Here is an 18,475-nt window from a genome sequence, read left to right as displayed (position 1 = left end):
AACTGCTCCATCCTCTATAATATTCTAACAAGTTACTTAACATTTGTCCAGAAGAGATAAGATTTCCAGTGGATGCTTTCATCCTAACATTCTTTCTCTGGATGCAAACCTGAACATTTTTTTTTTTCAGGTAGCTCCTCTTTCTGCCAGGCAATACATATTAACACTGTTCCAGGATCCTGTTTCCATTGTAGCTACTCTCTCTCCTCTCAGCTAACATTATGCCAATCATGTCAAAGAACAGAAACTAAAAACTCAAGGGCACAGTGAAATGAATTGTCGGAACTTAGGCAAGCTGAACAGCAAACAGATGGTCAGCAAAACTCTTGAGAGCCAAAAGGGAGGGGAGACCGACAGATGATTAACGGTACAGGTCAGCTTCTCTTTGGTGGTATATCATCAACAGTTGTTGTTTTGTAAGCTGTGCAGGAGTTGTCTTGTTCTACCCTGACCTGCAGGTGTACACAGAATTCACCTGCAATACTGCAAAGTATTTTCATCAGGAATCCAAGTCACAACAGCGGTTAGGTGGGCCAAGGATTTCTCTCTTTCCCTCTACCAGGCTGCAGTTCCCAGAATTTGTTAGTTACAGAGCTCACCCTTTCCTCAAAATCCAGGAAGACAGAGATGTGGGACCTGAGGAGTACAGGGGCTTGGTAAATATTCAAATGGTCGGATTGTCTATTGTAGTTACCCTCCTGCCTCTGGAAAAAACAGCTATTAAGGGTATCTAGTACAGCAGACTGTTAAAACATCAACTGTAAATGACAAGGACTCTCCTAATTTAAGACACTTAAAAGTAACTGTTTACTGGAATGCACATTTTGGTTTTGTTTTTCTCCTCAGCCCACAGCTGAGGGTTTCACTCCATCACATACCGTTCCTACTAGTGGATACAGGAATCCAGCACCAACACTGGCCCGAATGTCTCTGATTGGCAGAATAAAACCCGTAGGTGCTCCTTTTTGTTCAGGGTCATGAGACAACGACAAGTGAGTTTTAGCCATGCAGATTGGCAGGTTTCCAAATCCCTGGGAAAAGCAATGAAAAGAGAGAAAGAGGAGAGAAATAAGTGAAAAAACAGTAACCCCTCCTTTTACACAAAGGTAATTGCTCTGTTCTGCCATCCACTACAGACATCAGACATTTTATCAGAACGTTTTACTCCTCACCTTCATCCACAGCCTGCCAGATTCATTGATATTTCTTCATCTCCATTCCTCCTCTCTCAAACTCTCTCCCTGCCCCCCTGCTAAGTATTAAAGAACAAACCACCATGGCCCCCAGCACATCCAACTGAGGCAAAAATTAATAGTATGGAAGCGTTAGATATACAACCTTGACAGCTAACTTACTTTCTCAACTCTCTTCCCAAAACATTAAACAGCTCAGAACTAAAGTTCTTGTTCAGCTGAGGTCAGTTAATTAGAAATGTTTGATCAATATAATTGCAGGTTATGAGTAAGTGGCAATTTCATGCCTACAGTATTTTGATAGACTTGTAAAGGAATATACAAGAAAAATGAAAGTGAGAAACCATACATGCCAGTAGTAAATGGACTGCAAAAGCAAAATTACTCAAGCACACTGTAAACAAAGAATGGCTAGTTCTCACACTTCAAAGCCGTTTACAGACCTTCATTAATACAGAAGAAGGTAAATTCACAAGAATATTATGTTAGAGAAGAGTAAAAGCAACACAACAACCAGAAAGCATTGAATTCAACAACCAGATGCCAGGTGCAAAACTTACAAGCGTAGAAGTTTTTTCCACCAGAAGTATTTTAACACCTGTGGAACTCTTATCCTGACGCAACTGTGACTGCCAAAAGCCCACACGGGCTCAAAAACGGATCAGACAACTCAATGGAGAAAGATACAAAAAAACCCATCAGAGAATATTTAGCATCAGCATGACCACTTGTAGCTCCCTAATTCCCAAATCATTGAAGGACTGGAGAGTGCAGCAGAGAAAGATCCCAGTCCTCCCGTCCTTCTCTCCCCACACACATCACAGATGTGATGGCGGGCCAGATGAGTCCTGCCTCCTCCACTAGAAGCCAGAGCCAGTTTCTTCCTCCCCATACCACCTCCTCTTCCATAGCAGCATTTAATGAGTCTGGACAAGGACATGATTTGAGTGATGATTCCCTTCACGCATAGTTTGACCATCACTGTTCAATATGAACATTTTAACTGAAAAGCACCACTGGTATCAGGTGATGTGGAAAACTTACTTGCTTAGTGTACATGGCGACTTTCTCCTGTGCTTCTGGAAGCAGCTCAATGTCACTTGCCCCATAGATCTGCTTTGCAATAAGCCTGATCTTATCTATAACAGGGAGCTAGGAAAAATAATAATATTAATTAAAAAAAAGACAGGCAAGTCAGTGTGACCAAACCACAAAGAGCCATAACGTTACAGCAGCTTCACAATCCTCCACGTGTGTTGTATCTGTACATGGGCCCTGCACGAGACCCATTTCCATTTGCTGTAGAACAAAGCTATACAGTAATTTGAGGGTTTTCAAAACAGGCTTCATTTATCTTGTTGCTGTTGTTTCTCTTGGTAAGAGAGCAGAAGTAGTTTACCACAGTCAGAAACAAAATGATACAACAGTATTTCTTATAAGCTGTGCTTACAAGTTAACTACCCCCGCTGCAGAAGAGGCACCTTTATTCTCTCTCAAGTCTAAGTCAAATAGTGGACAAAAATAATTTGAGGGAATAGAAGTTAATGGCACAGCTCTGTGCCTCATTATGTTCTTGAATAGGTGCTTGCTATTAAAGGAGGATGCAAGCCATACCCTGGGAACTAACAATGACTTCATCACCTCTAAGTCATCTATCAAATTTGCTTAATGTACAAAGTCATTAGAAATACACATGCTCTCTCTTCACTCCCCCCCCGCAATCTGCAGTGTGACTCCATAACCCTTACTTGCAGAGAGAAAAAAAAGTTTTAAATGGACAAACTCTGTTCCATAGCCTGTATAGATTCCCATCCTGAGCCACAAGTGCACCCAGAATCTCTGCAGTTAAGTAACAGTTTGGTCAGGCTTGTTCCAGACCATGCTCTGACGGGAATGCATGCCTCAAGTTCAAGAACTAAACTTCCCCTTAAACCTGGAACACGACTGCCATGGTAGAAACCTCTAGCACAGTCAAGTAGCATCTTTCAGTGTCAAAAGTAAATGGTATTTCACTGGATAGTCAAAACAACGAGAACTGACTAGGTCTTTGAGGCTGGTGAAATAAGTGTTATATTTTAAACCCCAAATTTTTGTTTCTCAGAGCAGCCTCTCAGCTAGCCTTCAGCAACTTAAGGTACTGAAACCAAGTAAAGTTTGTAAGTGCAAGTTCTTACCTCCAAGTTATAGAGGAACCTGAAGTTGCTTGGTGTCTGCGATGCTCTCTGAACAGCTTGGGCCAGTGCAACTGCTCCTTTACCTCCCTCTGCCCAGTGAGTGCACTCCACAGCATCAAATGCTCCTGCTTCCTTTGCCAGTTGTACTACAAGGGCCAGTTCAGCCTTTGTATCTGTTCTGAAAGGAGAAAAGTTTGCACATTTGTACCAGAATGCACACGCAGTAAATTAACTGTTCTAACCATTTCCACTCTGGACAAGATCCAGAAGCTGTTCAAAGCAATCGTAGAATCCAGCCATCAGGAAGCTGCTGAGGGGCTATTTACCACAGCTTTCTCCACCTTGGTGGAGGAGGCTACTCCACAGAGGAGCAGACAGCAACAGGTAGGTCGGGAAACCCATGGTTAGTGACAGAGCAGTGTTCCAGACTTTCTGCTGTTTCTGTCCTGTATCAACAATGCAACTCCTATTTTTGTGAGCAAACTCAAAAAGGTGTTAGTATTGCTGATTTAGAGATGCTAAGGTGTGCTATATCATGTGCACACTACAAGCTAAACCCCATGATTTCTCTAGATCAGCCAAGAGGCATTCGTTCCAAATGAAGAATTCTTAGCTGGCTACTCTGTTTCAGCTGGCATCAGCTTTACACACCAGTTCAAAGCCCTTCTGCTTGCATAAAAAGACCACACACAGATGCTATCTCCTGAGCAGTGCAACGTGCAGAGCTGAAATGCTTCTCAGCGGGGCATAATTACTCCATATAGCAGACCACTGAACACAGCGTGGTCGGCAGCACTGGCACCTCACCATCTATTCTGAGCTTAGATTCCACATCATGACAGGCACCTTTCATCCACAGTAATTTGCCCTGTCAGGCTGTAATAGTCATAAAATCTTAAGCTAATTTGAACTAATGAATGCATCTGAAATGACCAAGCAGAGGTCCCCTATTTATTCAGCACCTTCCAACAATGCAAAATGCTGCAAACAATATATAAACAATACCGAAAACAAACATATTTATAAAGCGTCACAATTTTATACTCATGCATCATTTCCACATCCCAGCTCACTTACTTGAAAGCATTCACAGCCACTACTACTGGGACACCAAACATCCGTGCATTTTGGATTTGCTTGTTTAGGTTACTACAGCCTTTTGCCAGTAGTTGAAGATTCTGTAAAGACGAAAGCAAGCAGGAAGCACGTTTTATCCGGGGCAGTGAAACTTTTGTTCCAAATTCACTACATCCACAGCTAACGATAAAAACATCAAAATGGGGATGAAACCACAACTGCAAATCCCCAGTGCTGCTTTCTGAACAGTCCAGACCAGGGCATCCCCTTGGATGGAAGACTGCAAAGGGAATGACTACTTCTAATGATCACTGCTTTCAGCTGCCAACCCAAGGTAAGAGAAATCACTTTTTACCAATTTTTTGTTATTCTTAGTAAGTTAACACCTGGGCTCATTAATTCCCCACAGTAAAGCCTCATTTTCCTCTCTGACACATTTGTCTTTAAGTATTAAATACCATTAGTGTGAATTTCATGACACTTGTTTGAAGTCTATGGCAACAGCTTTTGGTTTATGCATATTTACATTTTGCAGCATCAGAGACTACTCATGGAAACCCAGACATTTCATACCTTCCTATGCAAAGAATAATCCATACAGAAGCCCCACAAGTGAAAAAGCTGCTACAATGCAAAGACAACCAACCCAATAATCCAAGTGTACACTGCCATTCACTGCACAAGGATAGAAGCTCAGACTTCAGTTCGCTTTCCTCTCTGCTTGCAAAGAAGGGGCATGTGTGGAACAAAACCAAAACTGCTGCTGCTAAGAAGAGTGTAATTACAGAGGTATTCTGCATATTTTCAGAGACAGTATTTCAGCCAAGCAATTACTCCATACCGAGAGGGTCAGGGGACACAGAATAGATACTGCTATGAAAAACTGAGTGCACAGACAATTGCATGAGCCCAGGAGAAACAAAAACGCTCCAAATACCAGCTAGGTCAAGTACAACAAATGCTTGAAACAGCACAGCCAAAGTAACATCATTAAAAAAAAAAAAAGGTAAGAACATTACAGCTTGTATAAGGAAGCATTTCCCTGGCAGCTAAAGAAATGACACACTAGCTATCCAGGCATGCGCTGCATGACAACATTGTGTCATGACCACAGTTAGTTGATTTAACAAGAACTAATGAAGGTTACCTCTTCCATGTACTCCTTTGGTAAAGGTACCCCAGCAGTGACCTAGAGAAAAAAAAAGAAAAAAAGAGGGAACCCCGTAAGATCTACGACAGCAATCTGTGCTTGAGTCTTATTAAACAGCATCAAGATATAAAATTCTAGTCCAGGCTGATCCTTTTTCTAAGAAAAAAATAAAAGGAAGAACAAAAGACTGCAAGATGCACTCCTAATACAAAAAATAACTGTGGTAGTATCACAAGTGCCCCAGCATACAAGCACTTCGCTGGGACAATTAAACAAGCAGGTACGTACCTGTAACATATTACAACGAAGCAGCTTACAAGAAAGAGGGACATACAGAATCCTTTTACAATTGCAGATCTCGGGACAATTACAAACAGATCAAATGCTAAGGCCTTTAAGCGACAGGATCAGAACAACAGTAACAGCCCCTCGGGCCCAAGGAACACCTTGCCCAGTACTTACTGCAGGCCCTCCGCCGTGCATTTTCAGAGCTCGAACAGTAGCAACCAACACCACCACATGAGGCCGGAGACCAGAATAGCGGCACTTAATATTAAAGAATTTCTCCATGCCTATGTCTGCACCAAATCCTGCTTCTGTAACTAGAGTAGGAATTAAAAGAAAAGAAGCTTGTGAGAAGTTGCTCGGTGGAGAAATCATGCCCCAACTATACAAATCGGAAGCTTCTTCCAAGAGGAAAACCCCCAAGCCAGTCATGATAAAAAATGGCAGATCCCTCCCTGCAAAACAAACAAACAAAAAAATGCACTCCACACACTTACCAACAAAACCCTCTTTACCCACAAGCTTCAGTGCTATTTTGTCTGCCAACACGGAAGAATTCCCATGTGCAATATTGGCAAAAGGTCCAGCATGAACAAACACTGGTGTTCCCTAGAAAATAGGGGGGGGGAGGGGGGGGAGGAGGGAAGAGAGTGAGAACGAGAAAATCAGAGGACACAATATAGAAAATCTGGAGCATTCAGAAGTTAAGTATTATGGTAGCTGAAGGTAAAGAATAACACTTTTAGAAGACAGATCTTAAAGCCTTCTGATCAAACATTTGTTATCAGTAATAAGGACTACAGGGCAAACAGGATTATAATAATCTCCACTTGTGCAGATATTAATCCGCTTAGGAAAAGGACAGCTAATGCCATTCTCCTGCATCCACACCATTTAGATTCCCAAAACACTTCCTGGTATTAAAGACAACAGAACAGAGATACAGCAAAGTGTACTGCATTTTCTCGGAGTCATCCCACATGCCTTCTGCCCTAGCCCTGAACTTTAGGTAAGAAACCACAGTAAACCTCCAACTCTAAGCTGAGTAAGCCCACGCTGATCATGATGAACGAATCACACTGGTTGCTTTCAGCTCTGAGAATGCACGTACAGCAAATCACCTGTGCTCACCTCTAGTGTCTGCATGAGGTTTGGTTTAACAGCATCTTTCATCAAGACAGCCAGAGCACCAGTCACTCCCTAAAAGAAAAAAAGGGGCAATCGGTTTCCAGACGTACTGAGACCCTGAAACAAGTTCCTATGCAGTGTCAAGGCTCTGCTTTTGTCCTTGTGAGCTTTCAAGACCAGAATCAGCAGTTGCTCTAGATGTAACTAACCCTAGTCAGTGCAAGGCAGAATAATGACCTTTACATCCATGTAAGAGGATCTGTGATTTCTGCTGAGGACAGCCTCTTGGTTGTGACTTTCCTTGGCTGTAACTTTATAGTGAAGGCATAAGAACAATTGGTGTTTCAATGCTATAACAAGGTTAGTAAATAGTAGCAAAAAAAGCAACCCTTATGTACGTATGGTTTACTGGAGCCTATTCAGTGATACGAAACAGTGTTCTTTGGCTTTGCAGGCAGATTTGTCTTGAACTTCTTCCCTCCCTCAGCAACTAGGCTCTCCATACTGACCTTGAAATGTCATAACAAGCTGCTACATACTGCCCAAGTCTCTTGTGCTGAAGTAACTTAAAGTGAACATCTACACTCATAAGAAAGACTATACTGACATCATGAAAGGCAAACACAGGAGGCCATGTGTCCTCTGAGATGCAGCAATATAACCTGCTGCAATTCTGCTTCCTGCAAGGTGACAGTTTGTGATTCCATCCATGTCTGCCTTGGGAAGAGAAAATGAGGGTCTGGTTATCCTTATGGCTGACAGTCCAGCGGAAACCAAACCAGATGATGCCCAGCACTTGCAGAAGTAACTAGAATCACTATCATGGGTACTGAGCCAAATGGTCACAGCAGTTATGAAAAGTGAACCAGATTCCTTTCTCTTCCCTTTAATTTCAATTGTATTGCAGCACTCAATTATATGAAACTTTTTTTTAAAAGACATTTACTGCTTTGTTTCATTAGTTTCAATCTTGCCACATGAATGCTTATTTAACATTTAATGGATAAGCTTTAAACTTCCATCATCTCCAGAATAATGAAAACTACAGAGCAAGATTTCCATGGTGACATCTGAGGCTTGCAGCACTCAGTACATCCCATATCTAAAAACCTGTAGTCAGTTTTTGATTCTACATTTCTTCCCAGTTTCTTTGCATTTCCTGGTACCAGAATCATGACAGTGGTTATATCACAGCAGAAGGATCCAGACATTTCATTGTGTCAGTCTGGTCTCTGCAGTCACGGTGTTTCTGCCTGCATGAGTACGTAGCACAGTCCTAAAGATGAAAGCCAATGGCTGCCATGTGTGCAAACACACAACTTTCAAGAGAACCTGTTCAGCAGGTCAGCAGGTCTGATACCACCACCTCCATTCTGCAGTTGCATCGGACAAAATCAAACATAATTAGATTAAAGTAAAAAAATGTTGATATTAAAGACTTCTATCACCTGGCCTTTATATAAAACTCAAAGCAACTCCCTGCACAGGCACCATTTGCCTCCACTGCTGATGTGCAGCAGGAGACTCTCCTGTTTTCCAGAACAGGGTTTAAATTAGGTACTTAAGGTTAAACCGGCAGCGTGCTAGCAGCAGGAATTAAGATCTCAAAGCTGCCTGCAGAACTTTGGCACGTGTCCTCCCTCATTCCCAAGATGTCTCAGATAAGAACATCTACAGACAAATGGTTCCCAGTCTAGCCCTTTTCCTGCAAGGCCAGGGTCAGGCCACATTGCTAATCTGCTGTTTCTTCGGCTTATCCTGAAAGGAAGTAAAACAAAAAGCCCATAGCAAGAGCTGGGTAAGCCTTAGTACTGTGTGCCACCTTGCTGGAAACACAAGTCAGGATACCCAGGCTGTGGATTTGTCTCTCTCACTGGAAACGTTCATTCAGAAAATGCAAGACAAACCTCATTTCCACCACATCATGCAAATTTGTAATACTCTTGTCTTTTGCAAAACAGGCTGTGAAATACCTACTACACGGGACAGCAGTAAGCACCAATACCGTAATTCTATTGACTAGTGCAACAGTCCTAAGCCTGTTCTCTGCCTTCAGGCCAAGCGGCAGGGCACAGTTCACATACAGGGCTCAATTCCCCTTCCCTTCTCCACACAGGGTTGCCGTCTTTAGGACATCTTGGAAGAAGTGTCTAGGTCATAGGCTATTCCTCTGAGAAACCATGTGAAGCATCATTTGGGAGAGTGCTAGCTGACACCCTCCACAAACATGCCAAGTACTGTAATAATTATTGCATGGACAGCTGCAAGACAGTGCTGCAGCTAGCAACTGCTGCTTAGGACTGCCTTACACACTGGTAATAGACATCACCAGTGCTACTACATTCAGCATTCCATGCACTGGAAATCAAGGATTTGTGTCCTTCAAAGGCTGCCTTATGGAGACCCTGCACTTTTTGCAAAGGGTTTGGCTTTTATAGCATTCATAGCCTCCCAGAATAAGACACATCCTCACCTACAATTAAATTTGCACGAGGTTTTGTTCCTGCTCAATGCTGTCCGGGGAGCCTGAGAAACAGGATGGCCAGCAAGATGCATTTTAAATTCTTCCGACAAACAAACAGGCTTTTTATTTAGAAGCCACCATGTATTTCCCCGTTAATTCCTACGGTGCTAGCTCCAACTCAACACATAGCACATCACACAGGACCCTTTGCCCCTGCCCAGGTCACACACACACACACTCTGGATAAGGTGCTAGCCACACTGAAGTAAAACACCTTCATTAACTCCAGGGGCTATGATTTCATCTTTAATCTTCTATATGCTAATGTCTTTTCTGTACAGAACTGTCCCTATGCTTTTCAGTCTGAGAACTTTCAGAAGCAATAGGAAAAAGCATTTAAGAACTGAATGACTCTTACAAGGTCATCTGCTGTAACTGGTTCTCCTCTCTTGCTGGAAGCTACTACCATTCTGCCCAGTCGCTTTTTCATATCATCTAGCCCATCAGAGAGAGCCAGAACTGCCATGATTTCACTGCTCACCGTGATGTCAAACTGAGCCTGCAAGGGAAGAATAAAGAATGCAAACTCATCAAGATTCCCTAGTAGCAATCTTTACTTGCATTAAATTCTTGAAACAAGGCCAATCATTACCATCGTAACAACAACAATAAAAAAAATACAGACATACAAATATAAAAGATAAACTAAAGCATTACTCTCAGAACATACTTCATTTAATTTGACCATTTTAAACGGGATTTTTTTCTGCAGAAGTAAAAACTACCTGTTTCATTGCTATTATATGACTCTCTCCTGGTACATACATTAGTGATTCATGTAAGAACGCCTGAGTAACAAATTTTATTTTTGAAGACTGAGGTTACTAACTCATCTGACTATCACTAAACAGTACAGTAAATGAAAAAAAAATCATATTCTATAGGAAATGAGGGGTAGAACTCATCTGACATAACACAGACACCTCCATCTAAGCTAAGCACCCTGGGGACATTTCAAGTCAATAGAAAGAGGCTTTTCTGAGCACAATTCATTTGAACTATTAATTTGACAGTTACTTAAGGGATGGGAATAGTCACAGCCCTGACTGCCTATTTTACTCTATTGATTATATAATGAATCTAAAGAACAAGCTCGGATACAGTGTCTAGTTTTGGCCAGATACAACCCACCCAAAGCATCTGCAGTGGTGAAGATTAGCCACTGCCATGCATCATATTATATACCACCGTTACTATGCCAGTTAACCCAGCTCGGGAAGCCAACATTCAGGAGAGAACAGGGAAGGAGGGAACAGACAATGAAACTGAGCACTGCGCTGGTAGCGAACGTAACTGCTTGGCTGAAGGGACTTTCTGCTTTCTCTTTAAGAAGGTACTGGTAAAAGACGGAAAAATCTGGAGTTACAGAAACTTGCTTCAGGACCTCATTTTTCAGAGGACTTTTAAAAACATGCAAGAAAAGGGAACAATTACCGTTCGTGAGAAACCTTTTTCCGTTGGAGACTGTCCAATAGTGATTTTCCTAAGGAACCTGTCATTTGTATCCAGTACTGTGAGGAATAGAGAGAAAGATGAGAAGTCACGTTTCAAGTCATGTCACATCTGTGCACCATGACAAACACTCAAAACACTCAACTAGATCACCTACGAAGGGAGGATGGCAGTTTGACATACCATCCTCTCCTGAAGAATGGCAAGTGCTACTCAACGTGATTCTTTCCCAAAACTGAACTGCAACAAAGTCAGGATACCCACCGTCACATGCGGGCCCTGCACTGCATCCAGAGGGAGCCTACCTCCCTCTGCACCCATGAACCGTAAGTCCAAAGCCTTTCTGAAAAGCAGAGCTGCTAGTATTATTCCAATTGCTTTTCCACCATCATTAGTCAATGTGGAATCAGGAAATTATCACAGCCAAAAAAGAAATGAAAGTATAATTTTAAAAGTTAAGTGATAAAATGGTCAGATTCTGCCATTTAGTGAGAAAAGTTTCATGCAGCCCCATTAACTCAAATTACCCTGGAAACGCAGACTACCAAATACTGGCTTAAATTTGCTGTTTCTTACTATCTGCTTGAAAAATTCTAAGAATTTTATAAAATATTTCCCATGAGGCAGACTACTTTAGCCCCATTACAAGTTATGAAGCAGATTTTGGAGTACATTTCACACTGTTTTAATAAAAAGAAGAAACTTCTTGAGGTTTAGATCAAAAGAAAAATTTCCATATTTGAGATTTCTTTTGCTAGTGAAGTATGAAGTCTGCCAGACCAGAAACTGATTTTACCTTCAGGTATCTTTTAAAGCCTTTTAAAAATCTGGTCTTTATTTGCTGTCAGCCCCCAACAGAGCAAGTGGGCAGATTCAAACTGAGTTTAACCCCAGAGCAGAACCCTCTCCTTGCCCACCAGGCTTTCTCAGTCAGGTAAAAAGGCTGTTGGCTACAGTTGCCAAACTCAATCCCCTCAGTGACCAACAAATCCAGAAACAAACTCGCACCAATTCAGAGCAGATTCAAGCCCATACATCAGACCTTTTAGAAATGGGATGCCAGCTACAGGCATCTACCCCACCAAACACTCAGGAGAGGCCAGCCCTGCCCTCTTCCCCATTTTTTCAGTAAACAGTTCCTGCTGCACTTGCAAACCTCTCTTTTGACACACGTTTTGTTTCTTAATAATTCCTTATTTAATGGCTTTTGTACCTCTTTGCCACGTTATGGTGCTTGGGTCAATGTCCAATCTCACAAAGAAGTTTACTTCTTCCTTTGTCAAAGTTGCAGGATCAGTTTTGTTAATGCCTAATTTCTATGGCAGGAAATGACAAATAAAAGAAAAAAGGTATAATGAAAAGATCCACAGAAATGAACCCTTCACTAGAGCAATGAGCCTTCGGCAGTAGCATCTGCATATTCAGAAATAAGGAGGGGCTGCCTTTTCAGTGTCCCTTCTAGACCCCACAACAACGTCAGATGATCCATACTGGTGTGTATCTGGAAGCAGAGCTTGCTGCTGGGCAGCTAGTAAAAGGCAAAGCAAACAACAGAGCTCATTAGGGTAGGTTATCACCAAGCTTTGTGCAAGGTATCTACAGAACGAGTAAGAGAGCGCTTTGCAGTTCCTTACATACCGTGTTCTAACCATTAGTCTCACATGCTTACATCCACTTCTCATTAGTCTGCCTAGGGTCACTGCACGCAGCCATACGTATTTAAAGACACTGCTTTCCGCATGCTGGTTAGGCAGCACAAAGGAGGAATTAAACAATTCAGTCACAAGGCTGTCAGCATCCCAGAAAGCTGATCTTGAACATACTGAGAGGATGGGCAGCTTGCCAAGTTGCTTAATTGAGAGAAGAATTATCTCAAGAAGCCTGACACAAGCGCAAGCTTAGGAATGAGGAAAATGACTGAGTTGATTTATGAACGAGCAAGCTTTTTTTTTTTTAATTAACTAGACGGCTAAGTCATATTTTGCTCCTGAAGTAAAGCAGGCAAGAAGAAAGTCTTTTCCTCTTCAAACACACAATTTAGAAAAAGAAATAAACGAACCAAACCCACCAACCAAACAAAAAGATATTTTTCTGGAGTATTAGCATCCTGTTCACATCTTGACATTTAATAATGAGAACAGTGGTTAGGGTAGACTTCCCTCAGCCATCCATCAGGAACACCAAGCAATATGATGTAGCTTCTTTGCTCAGCAACGGAAGCAAACCACACGTTCTCTAATGGTTGAGACATTATAGCCAATTAATCAGTTTTAGCTTCCTAAGAGTCTGACTATTGCTCCTGAATTCCAAATGGGCAACTGATCCAGCCTGAATACTGCACAAACGGGTTTGTACTGTGAATGAGCTTAGCAGGCCCCAGGCTGTCCTCCTAGCCAGAAGGTCCAAGCCCACTGCAAAACTATTCCTCTGTCAATTCTCATTTTTGCAGAAGTCAGGGACACATGATAGTTCATATTAATTTCTAAGGATCAGAACGGGAGCTGTGGTCTGCTCAGGGACTGCCACTCAGTGACAGGGGTACTCATCTTACTGGGAATCCTTTTTTGGAAAGAGGAGGAGTGCGCAATGTAGGGGACAGGTAGTTTTCAATTTTTTCCCCCATTCAATCTGGGTAAGACAAAATTCTGTATGTTTGCTTTTTGCTGAATTTTATAAATTGCCTTTTTTTGTGCTGTTATTAGCTATATAGCTGTCACATGGGAACTGTTCATCTCTAGCTGTAACTGGCTATAAGGTACGGAAACTGATTCTGGTCCCTTCTTAAACTGCATTAAGGACACTGAATTGACACTATTAACAAAGGGCACTAATCTCTTTGCCTACTCCCACTGAGTTACTCAGCATATGATAAAGAGAGTCCCATCGATGACTCTTCCCCTTGGGGCTGCACCTCACTGTTTTCTGGGCTGTAAGAAGGGCTACCACACTTCTGCACTCTTACATAAAAAATAAATTCCAGCAGAATAACCTAGAGGACAACACAAGGGTTTCTGTAACCTATCTCTGCCTATGTTAAGGATGAGTAAATGGAACAGAACCAGAAACCAATGCAAAACCAGTGACCTTACCTGCAGTCTTCGGATCTGAATGTCTGAGAACTTCCTAACACCATTGACAGAAGGTACCAAACGGCTGTAAAGAGCCTTGCAGAATGAAACAGGTAGTTAATTAGCACTGTTGGCACACCCAAAACATCTTGGCCAAAGTGGGCTGGGCTCAAAAACATCACATGAAAGGATTGTACCTGGTCAGTCTGAGTTAGCTCATGGAATATACGTGCATCGACAGCAGCAGCGACCAGGTTGTTGGCTGCAGTGATAGCATGGATGTCACCAGTGAGGTGAAGGTTAAACTAGAAGAGATAAAACATATCAGTTACCTCATCCTACTGCAATTTTCATTTATTTCAATTCACTGTAGACAGATGGAAAGAGAAGTATTAATAGCAATGTTAAAGTGAATGAGGGTGGAGGGGGAGAGATTGCTCAGTGCAGAATGTGGTAGAGAGGAAAGAATTTCTCTAAAACAGAAAAATGCCTCACCCACATTTATATCATTTTACAAACTTCCAGAATGAAGCTGCCAAATTAAAAGGGTTTTTTTTTTCCCCACAATAACAGTTTTCACAGGCTCCTTGACACCTGAGAAGGGCACATCTGCATTGCTCCTCCTTCACTTTCCTTCTGACCCCCTCCCATTATAAGCACAACAGGTTTCACACATACATTAGCAGAAGCTGCTGCTCCCACAAAAGTATCTGAGCTAAACTGAAACTAGCAACCTTGTGTAGTGCTAGCAGTAGAGCTGTGGTTGCATGGAGCTCTGCAAAAGCTAACCACTCAAACACTGAGCAGCACAGGCAGAACTTGTAGGCCACATACTACACAGTGACACTGCTAATAGTTTTCTTGATTCTAGCTCATTAAAAGGTGGTTTGAGTGGGTTTGTCTACATGAGCTATCTGGCTGCACTGTAGCTATACTGACAAATGGCTTGGGATATATAGCTTCCATGACAAACCTGCATTATGGTAAGGGAGTAAAAGGTGTGGTTAAAACAACCTTTTTTCCCTGTGTAGCAGAGCAACAAAGGAGGAAAACGAAAACAGGACATCAGAAAAGGTGGTATGACAGAAGACCTGACAATACTGTTCTGTTGAAGCCTTGCTACTGTGGTCTTAAAAACAGATAGCTCAAGGCAGAATGCAGCTAGTCACATGCTGACGATAAATCCTAATTAGTAAATGCTAATTGCTGTCTCATTCTACATGCATGCAACAAGAAGAAATTATTACTACCTTGGTTCTGCAGCATGAACTCAAAGTTTTTCACTTGCTAATCTTTTCCTAGGATGAAAGACGCATGCAGAAATACCAAATGACGTATCAAGGTCATTACTGTAACTAGTGACTCCATATACTTCAGGTTTATGAGACATCCACTGATTAAAACACCCCCACAACACTATGTGTATTAATACCACACAGATCATACTTAAAGAAAGTCCTTTCAGCCAGTTTGGTTCCAAGAGCGGGGCTGTTTCCCACTGCTGCACACAGTCAAGTATTTTGGCTCATCTTATTAACACCCCCAAGGAGGAGGAGATTATTTTTCCTGTCACATCTATCATTCACACATGTTCTTGGCACCTGACTAAATCAATATTCTGCTTCCTTAACATTTCTTTTTTTTTCATGGACTTGCTGCATCAACTGGAGCAAACAGCCCTTTTGATCATTTCTGCTTTTCTTCCTAAAATTGCCCCGTGTCAATCTATAGTGCATGAGACAAAGGAAGAATTCTACAGGCAATTACTTAGAGAGTTGAGAGAAGCACGAGAGCACGTGCTACACGTGCCTTTCAATTCCCTGCCCCCAGACACAGGATTTTACTTGTTGCCAAGTCACGTCAGAAATATGCTGCAGTGCCAGTCCCCCATGGGCTGAGGCCTTGGCATTACTGATTCCCAACTTCTCTTTTCTCATTTCATGTTAGTGATCTAAAACACAAGTACACCAAAACAGCTCACAGAAAGAGTCGGTAACCACTGCCACTGACAGAACTGCTTAATATGCTTCCAAAATGTATTAAGTCGTCATCATCATCATCATCATTTCAGTGCTAGGAAAAAGGGACAGGGGATGTACTTTGCTCAAGGGTATACAGAAATTCAAGGCACAGAAGGGGAGGGATCAGAGGAACTGGGAATCCCCAGTCCTGTTAAGTTCCCTAACCATGCAGCCACCCTTCTGAAAAAACCAAAGATGCTTGTTGGGTTTTGTTTTTTTTTTTTTTTTTTAAAATGTGCTGAAATCAAGCATCTAGTTTTTGGGAGCGCTAAACTGGGACATGAAAAGAAAAGATATTTCTAAGTTATCTGACTGCAGACTGCAGTATCTCCTCAAGGTCTGTGAGCTATGTGTGCAATGAGGCTTTGTATAAAGATTTACCTCGTCCATGGGGATAACTTGACAATAGCCACCACCTGCAGCTCCACCTACAGAGAGACAATAGTCAAACCATGTAAATAAAGTTGTCTCCAGCCCAGAGTGGTATTACATGTGCTTGCTTAATGGCTTTGAGAAGGCACCTACTGTCGAGCTGCTTAGTTTAAATCCCAGTACAGCACTTGAAGACAACACTGTAGAACTTACCCAAGGTTTTTGTTTCTTAAAAGAAATGCAATCGTAAATATGAATTACGTTAAACTACAAGGCAGCAGAATAAATCTCTGAATGCCACCTTCCCCCATTTAGTTCAACTGCAACCAACAGAATACCTCATACCTTTTATACCAAAGGTTGGCCCCTGAGAAGGCTGCCGAACACAGGCAAAGACATTCTGATGAAGGTGTGCTCCTAAGGCTTGAACAAGACCAACAGTGGTGGTGCTTTTCCCCTCTCCTAGGGGCGTAGGAGTTATCCTGCAGTGAAAAAGCAGAACAGACACAATTGAACACTTGTAGTGGGTGAGACTCAACAGGGATAAAGCAGTCACCCAGCGACTGCAGTTAATGGCAATTCAAATTCTGGATTGGCTCAGACTTCAGCTAATCTTCATCAGTTTGAAACTGGAATGAGATTGGCAAATTATCCTATTATCTGCTGAAGACTTCCCCCTGAAACAACTTGCTAGTTACTCTTGAAGGCAGGCTACTAGACTAGAACTTTGACTATGATCCAGTCTTTCCTCCATAACCCTGACCTGCAGACCAAAACAATTCATTTCCCAGAGAGAAATGTTAAACTACATACCACAATTTGCCACAAGAGATAAATCTATTTGCCAAACCACTAGATTTTCACAGTGTGATGTACCAAAAGCCAGAGCACCCCATACAGTCACCTTAACAAAAGACAATACAAAAGAAGCCATGCTAATAAAATTTCTTTCAGCTTGACATCATGTAAGTGATGCCTCCGTTAAGGAAATACCTACCCAGTTACAACAATGTATTTGCCATCTGGCTGGCTCTTCAGCCGTTCCAGAGCTGACAGATGAACCTTGGCTTTAGTTTGGCCATAGAGCTCCACCTCATCAGGGAACAGGCCAACTTCTCTTGCAACTTGATCGATAGGCTTGGGTATGCAAGACTGTGATATTTCAATATCACTTAAAGAAAGAGAGCAAGGTCAATTCATAAGTCAAAGACTTCTCACAAATTCCCCACTTCTGGATGGCACAAACTACACTTAATATATATTTTAAAAGGGAAGCTTTAACCCTTCCTAGTTAATCAATCCCACCCATACTGGCTACATTAGAATAGACACATCCTCAGGAGTTCCTTTTTTTTTTTAAAAAAAAAAAAAAAGCCAAAAACCCACCAGAAACCAAACAACACCCCCCTGCCCAATCCTTTCACTCCAAGAATGCCTTTTTGTAGGCAATGTGTTATGCTCCTTTATGGTATTTTCAACTGCTCCTTGGGGACTTGACACCAACTTCTATTTCAAGCTGCTAGGCTCCTGCCATGTCAGCCTGAAAATTTTCCAAAATACAAGTGTCTCGCTATTTGCTCAATCAGCAACTACCTAGCTGGCCTAAGAAGTCTGTGGAAGCCCATGTTCAGGCCTTAATATTATCAGGATGACCCAAGCCTACCCTTCAACATGTCACAGCACCATTGCAGGTTAGCTCTGCACTCTTAGGAAGACCTCACGGAACCTTCTCTCTACTTCTCTCTAAACTTCAATGCCAGCTACTATCTACATACCTGTATGCCCTGTATTACGCAACGCTTGGGAACAGAAGCAAGTATGCTGCATGAATACTGCCAGTGGCTTTATCTGAAAGCATTACCTTGGAACAGGCACCTTTAGGGTAAGCTGGTTATATTGGATGTTCCATTTTCCAGGCTGGAACTTCTCCAGAAAACGCTGTGCACTTTCCACTGTGCTCTAAAATGAGCATGAAAATGCGTTATAGCAACCACCACCATACGAACCATGCCGGTTCACAAAGACTCAGAA

The 18,475-nt window shown here is 42.1% G+C and overlaps 1 protein-coding gene across 1 annotated transcript in view; it reads right to left on the bottom strand.

The window, feature by feature from the left end:
* The window catches only part of MTHFD1 (methylenetetrahydrofolate dehydrogenase, cyclohydrolase and formyltetrahydrofolate synthetase 1), a 42,759-nt gene that overhangs the window by 4,470 nt on the left and 19,814 nt on the right, over nt 1-18,475 (bottom strand). Inside the window, exons 10-26 of the mRNA XM_080395854.1 lie at nt 18,306-18,403; nt 17,442-17,615; nt 16,790-16,926; nt 16,454-16,500; nt 14,249-14,356; nt 14,073-14,147; nt 12,197-12,299; nt 10,966-11,042; nt 9,890-10,030; nt 7,011-7,079; nt 6,377-6,488; nt 6,057-6,196; nt 5,592-5,633; nt 4,445-4,545; nt 3,368-3,545; nt 2,238-2,345; nt 879-1,031 (exon numbers count right to left, since the gene is read on the bottom strand). Coding sequence (XP_080251980.1) covers nt 879-1,031; nt 2,238-2,345; nt 3,368-3,545; nt 4,445-4,545; nt 5,592-5,633; nt 6,057-6,196; nt 6,377-6,488; nt 7,011-7,079; nt 9,890-10,030; nt 10,966-11,042; nt 12,197-12,299; nt 14,073-14,147; nt 14,249-14,356; nt 16,454-16,500; nt 16,790-16,926; nt 17,442-17,615; nt 18,306-18,403 — 1,863 coding nt within the window. The remainder of the gene's footprint in view (nt 1-878; nt 1,032-2,237; nt 2,346-3,367; nt 3,546-4,444; nt 4,546-5,591; nt 5,634-6,056; nt 6,197-6,376; nt 6,489-7,010; nt 7,080-9,889; nt 10,031-10,965; nt 11,043-12,196; nt 12,300-14,072; nt 14,148-14,248; nt 14,357-16,453; nt 16,501-16,789; nt 16,927-17,441; nt 17,616-18,305; nt 18,404-18,475) is intronic.

Source organism: Falco punctatus (genome assembly GCF_963210335.1).
Source record: "Falco punctatus genome assembly, chromosome: 7".
Classification (NCBI taxonomy): domain Eukaryota; kingdom Metazoa; phylum Chordata; class Aves; order Falconiformes; family Falconidae; genus Falco; species Falco punctatus.
This window is presented reverse-complemented; position numbering and strand designations above follow the sequence as displayed.